Below are 6,354 nucleotides of genomic sequence, written 5' to 3'. Positions count from 1 at the left end.
AACAATCATTGAATAAAATTTTGCCATTGGAATTACTTTGAGAATTATTCCATGAACGATGTTTAGCGTTAAAATCGCCGATTATGAAAAATTTCGAACGATTTCTAGTGAGTTTTTGTAAATCACCTTTAAAATAATTTTTGAGCTCGCGTGTGCATTGAAATGGTAAATATGCTGCGGCAATAAATAAAATCCCAAGTTCAGTTTGAACTTCAATTCCCAAAGTTTCAATAACTTTCGTCTCAAGATGGGGAAGAGCACGATGTTTGATTTGGCGATGAATAACAATTGCAACTCCACCGCCGGAACCCTGAATCCTATCATATCTATGAACCACGTAATTGGGATCATATTTTAATTTAATGTTAGGTTTCAAAAATGTTTCAGTAATAATTGCAATATGCACATTATTTACTGTTAAAAAGTTAAAAAGCTCATTCTCATTGGCCTTCAATGAGCGAGCATTCCAATTTAATATTTTAATTGTTTTATTTAAAATCATTGCTAAATTTTAAATTAGAAACAATTTTAATAGTTAAATTTGTGCCTATTTGAATGGCTTCAAACATTGATTTTGCCTGCAACATGGCGTTCATAAGATCGAACATTGCCTGTTGCAAAAAAGAAAGTTTACCTGCCGTAATAGGCCCCAGGCAGTTGACATTAGAAAAAGATGATGGAGTGATAGGTGTACAATTATTTTCTAGCGTGTTTTGCTTACCCATATTAACGGTCATTTTCGAACTACCAACACTAGGCGGTATAATGTTCGAACTACCTGTAACCTGTGCATAAGTTAAACGGGTATGCAAAGGAGTAGGTAAACTATGCGTCACTGGTACGCTTGGAGAATTTTGTTTTGAAGTTGGTTTTAATTGAGAAATTGAATTTTGTTTACCTTGCCTTGCCTTAACAATTGCTAAACGGACTGGGCATTGATAAAAATTTGACATATGGCCGCCGTTACAACTCGCACAGCGAAAACCTCCACTCTCCCTCACAGGACATGTGTCCTTTTTGTGAGAAGAGTCTCCACAACCAAGACATTCCTGGTCCATGCCACAGAACTTGGAACCATGGCCATAACGTTGGTAAGTACGGCATTGGGTGATATGCCCCTCACCTCCGCCACACTTCCCATAAACCTCCCACTTTACACGCACATTATACAAAGCATGTGCTTTTTCAAAAAAAATTAAGTTGTTAACCTCATTGCGGTTAAAATGAATTAAATAATTAACAAGGGAAATTCCAGCTCTCTGACTGTTTTCGCCTCGTGATTTTTGTTTCATTAGAATTACTTGGGTAGGGGCTATGCCAAGTAATTCTGTTAAAGTAAGTTTGATCTCATCAACGGTTCGATCGTTGGTGAGACCTTCAAGACAACCCCGAACCGCTTGGCGCCCCCGGCGTCGTATGCAAAAAATTTGCACATCTTGTCAGCCAAATACTGAACAAGACGATCACGACCCTTCACTGAGTCGGCCAATAAGCGGCATTCACCTCTACGGCCAATCCGATAGGCAACCTTAACGTCAGAAACAAACGTTGAAAGTTCCCTTTCGAATACACTAAACTCAGAAGAAATAGCCACCACAATAGGTGGAACCTTCTCCCTCTTTAAAGATTTTATACTTTGTATAGTTTCAATATTAATAACTTCCATTTCACCAGCTTCCTGCTCAGGCAAAATATCAAAAGGATTGTCACTACAGACACTCGATGTGTCAGAAAGAGATGCCTCTCTTTTCCTCCCCGCAGCGATGCGAGGTTTCTTTTTCCGTCCAGCCATTTCAGGTGATACGAAAAAAGTTAAAACAAATGTTAAATTCAAAAGTAGGTAGTCTTGAGAAAGACTGATGGGAAATAACTTTCAGGTAGTCTTTAAAAGACACACTGACAAAACACAAACTTTGAAGCTATAGGCAGTCAAAGACCAGTCCACAAGCAACCGAAAAAAACGTCTGATCTGTAGGACAGTTCAAGACGCACTGTTACTTATCAGTAATGGTTTTATGTTCTATTGGTGGTATGTTTCAAAATTTAAAACCTTAAAACCTTCTATTTTGAGATTTCGTATGTATCGACCTACTTTTAAAACATTTTTATAAGAGTATGATTGTTGGAGTACTACCAAATTGTACTTTAAGAGACAATTTGAATTATAAAACATTGAAGGCAATTAAAAAGGCCTCTGAAATAAAATATTTCATCCGCCATATTCAACTTTTATATCAGTTAGCCTGATATTCATAACCATAATTTTTTTAGAATAGAAAAAAAAATAGTAATAAAGATACGATCGCCACTCACGGCCGAGAGAAGAAAAACACTCATAAAAATCGGCGTCTCTGAGCGCTAACGTCTGAAGAGATATCGGCTATATATGTTGCAATCGTCATTCACTTTTGTAGCAGAATGTGCCACAAATTTATTTGCCTACCCTGCATCGACAGTACAAACTGTTTCAGCAGATTTCCACACGATCTCAATAACTGTAAATAGATGGCTTTTGCTCTAACTCTACTGCAAAGTCAACCAAACTAGACAATATTTTGTTTCTATTTCTCTGCTCTCTTGATTTATTTTTGAGCTATTGGTCGATCGAACTGCTACTCTCCGAACCTTGGCAGTGTTTGTGTAACAATGCGAATAATCAGCAGATTGTAATGAATTAACCAATAATGGGTCTTCGTGAATACTAGCAACTAATTGTCCATTCCACAGCACGATTCAGAATATCTATTTCGAGATGTACACCGGCTACCGTTTTAAGCTGGAGTGCCGTAAATCAAAGCACCTGCAACAGAGTAGCGATACCTTTACGACAGCCGATGATCTCTAGCACATGCATATCACGGTTGGTTTGTTCGATTTGCCGCTCAGTATGATAGTCAAACTAAGGTGAGCCTCAGTGACACGGTCCGGTATTGAAATGATTCGGTTAAAATTTTTGCTGCTTCACTTCGTCAGTATCATTATGATCGGCTTAACATGTGAACGGTAAGCATGATAATAACAACCAGTGCACGGTGCTTTTGCAGCAGCTGTCGATTTCCGTTAACATATGACGAACATTGTTTTCAGTAACGCCGCGCTGTACAGTGTAACACCAAAATCACAAGAACAAGTGCGTTATTTGAGAACACTGGATTTGAACAATGGCTCACTCGATTTTTGGGTACTAACGACGTTAATAAATTACGAAGCCCACATAAAAGTACCGGTTAATGATGTTTCGAACTTTCGAGATGATTTGGAACAACATGGCATGCAACCAACAGTAGTAAATCCAAATTTAACTTCGTGCATAAATTATACGCGTTCTGAACGATTCGCACGGTATAATTCGATCGAGTCTTTGGATATCACGAAAACCTATCTGAGATACAACACAATGAATCAGTACATTGATTACTTGGGCCGGAAGTATTCCGATATCGTCACTATCAGCACGGTAGGAAGTTCATATGAGAATCGACCTCTTCGAACAGTCACCATATCACAACAGCGGAACTCATTTAACAGACACACGATTCTTATCGACGCCGGCATACACGCGAGAGAGTGGCTCGCTCCCGCCACCGCTCTCTACGTCATAGATCAGCTTGTTCAGCACACAGACAGAAACCGTGATCTGTTGGAAAACGTTACGTGGGTTATACTGCCACTCGTCAATCCAGACGGTTATGAATACTCTCTGATGAAGGACAAATATTGGCGGAAAAATCGTCATCCGCTTAGACACTGTGTAGGATCCGACGCTAATCGCAACTTCGATTTTCACTGGGCTGAAAAAGGAGTTTCACGGCACGAATGCAGCCAAACCTATCCAGGCCCGAAACCATTCTCCGAATCGGAGGCAAGAGTCGTCCGCCGATTGCTGCTATCGAAAAACGATTCAATCATGTTCTATCTAACTTTACACTCGTATGGCCGCTATCTCATGTATCCTTGGGGCTACCGGAAAGGGCTTCCCCAGACATGGCGGACAATGGACGCCGTAGCTCGTGCGGGATCCGCAGCCATGAAACAATCGCACAACGTAAATTACAAGGTCGGCGGAGCGGGCAAAATCCTCTACGAAGCTTCGGGAGGCAGCGATGACTACGCACTAGCTGTTGCGCAAATACCAATCGCACTTATCATGGAACTTCCCGGTGATGAGAGAGGGTTTCACCCGGCGGTGAGTAAGTTGCAGCCCTTCCTCGAGGAGGCATTCAGTGGCATACGCGCAATGGCTCTCAAGGTGATGCAGATTATGGTATAAGTGGTATACGCTATAAAATATTGCTCGACCAGGTGCAGTTTATGATGGTTTTGTTTAAGAAAGAAATATTCCACAATCCACCGTTTCAACAAGTTTTATACAAGTGCCTTCATATTCAAGTATTGTTATTTTAACAAGGTTGGCTTATTGAAAGTAAATCTATCTTTAATACTGATTTGTTTTCTAAGCAGAAGATGATATTTCACTAATCCCCCAAATTATCACTTATGTTTGCAATACTCAAAGGTTTGACTTTTAAAATGTTGTATAATATAGATTCAAAAAAATGGCGAAAGTTACTTCTCAATTTTTTTTTTAAATTATTGAAAGAAAACTGAAACTTTTAATTGAAGAAAGCACTCGTAGAAAGTGATGCTCAACGCTATTTCTTCACTTTTTTTTATCAACGATGAATAATAATCAGGATTAATGATTAGTAATTGATCATAATAGGTACATTTAGCTTAACGGAAATTAAACCTGTTATACTGAACAGATCGCAGTTTGTCGCATGTCAATGCCATCGATCAGCTGGTCTCACTAAGAGCAATTGATGGAAAGGCGTACAAGTGTGAATACCTGTTTTGTTATCAAGCACAAACGTATGGCCCGCTGCATAGTAGAGTTTCCAGAACAGATTGGCGCATTAATTGAAACGAAAAGTAATTTTTCATGTTTGAAATACCTAGCAATGCACTTAGACAGAGTTTTGGAGTCCTAACAGTTTGCTGAAGGCCTGTAGTCATACAAAGCTCTGCTCCCGGTAATATTTTAAGGTCATTACATTTATTCGTTGAGAACCGATCAACGAGATAGTAACCTTTAACTAGTTTTCAACATTAAATGTTAAACAATAGTTATACTAAAGGAACTATTACCTTTATTTAGTGTGTTAATAACCATCTAAATTGAAAGCCATTAACCTATTTGAGACCTGTAACCTAACAATTTTCTTCTCACTTTAAGATCTTAAGCTTCTAATCCGTGACCCCCGTACCCCCCCCCCCCTGCCGCTTTAACCGCGTGGTCTTTTCATTTGTCAAGTGCCAAAAACTCGCTTAAATGTTTACATTTTTATTATTCATTCAATATAACTTTCAGTACATTCTATATTTGGGCAATTCTCGCTGAAACCAGGCCACTAGTGACACGAGGTCTTTGAAAATTGATTTTTTTATTTTAGTTCGATTAAACGCAGTAAAAAATTAATAACTGCAGATAAATTTGTTTCATTTGGTGGACCCCTTGTTCGCCAAGGGGTGAACAAATTTTTAGAAAAGTGAAAATCGAATATTTTTATCGAGCTATATATCAAATATTTGTCCCAAAACCCTCTACAAACAGCATTTCATTATACAGAAAACATCTAGGGCTTTCATGTGAAGTATTCAAAAGTTTGACCGCCATCTTGGATTCGCCGCCATTTTGAATTTTATCATTAAAACGCGTTTTTGAACAGGTTGGCAACCCCCGATTTTAATTCTGAGACAACCATTGAAAAGCTGAGAAAAAATCCTACAAGATACATTTAAAAAATCAGGAGTGTCGCGAAAGAAACATGGCCGCGCGATCGATATAGCAGCAAGCGCTGCTTGCCACGCAGCGCACACTGAACGCACATCGTTTAGTATGCGCGAAGTACATGTTTTGAATAGGTCTTTATAAGCAACTTATTTGGATAGAGTAGAACTGCCATAGATGGACTACTTTCTTAAGTGGACAAGATACAAGTGAAATAATGAAAACACGAAGAAAATACTCAATTATTACCAATACATTTATCAACGTCTTAAGCTTCGAGGTTGAGCATTTGAGGTTTTTGACTTCACTCTCAGAACTATTGGAATATTGTTTAGCAAACAAATTATATTTTTCTTGAGGTAAAATATAGTGCTAATTACGCGTTCCTTTGATAGTTTTGACATGCTCCATCCGATGTTTAAGTTTAGTTTGAGCCGCTTCGTAATCCGCTTGCTCGACGTAAGCGAATGCCATTGTTTTGCTTTGGTTTTCCGCAGTCCATTCGCAGAACGATACCGCATCTGTAATCAGCCTGTCTCTGTCGGGAGATAAGCTGTCCACTA

The 6,354-nt window shown here is 38.9% G+C and overlaps 1 protein-coding gene across 1 annotated transcript; it reads left to right on the top strand.

Annotated features, from left to right (window-relative positions):
• The first annotated feature begins 2,666 nt into the window (after positions 1-2,666).
• On the top strand, positions 2,667-4,476 carry LOC129725103 (carboxypeptidase B-like). Its single transcript, XM_055680559.1, has 2 exons — positions 2,667-3,003; positions 3,088-4,476. The coding sequence occupies exons 1-2, from the start codon at positions 2,936-2,938 to the stop codon at positions 4,268-4,270; spliced, it is 1,251 nt and encodes a 416-aa protein (XP_055536534.1). The 5' UTR covers positions 2,667-2,935; the 3' UTR covers positions 4,271-4,476.
• Positions 4,477-6,354: the final 1,878 nt, after the last annotated feature.

This window comes from Wyeomyia smithii, chromosome 2 (genome assembly GCF_029784165.1).
Source record: "Wyeomyia smithii strain HCP4-BCI-WySm-NY-G18 chromosome 2, ASM2978416v1, whole genome shotgun sequence".
NCBI classification, from domain to species: Eukaryota; Metazoa; Arthropoda; class Insecta; order Diptera; family Culicidae; genus Wyeomyia; species Wyeomyia smithii.
This window is presented reverse-complemented; position numbering and strand designations above follow the sequence as displayed.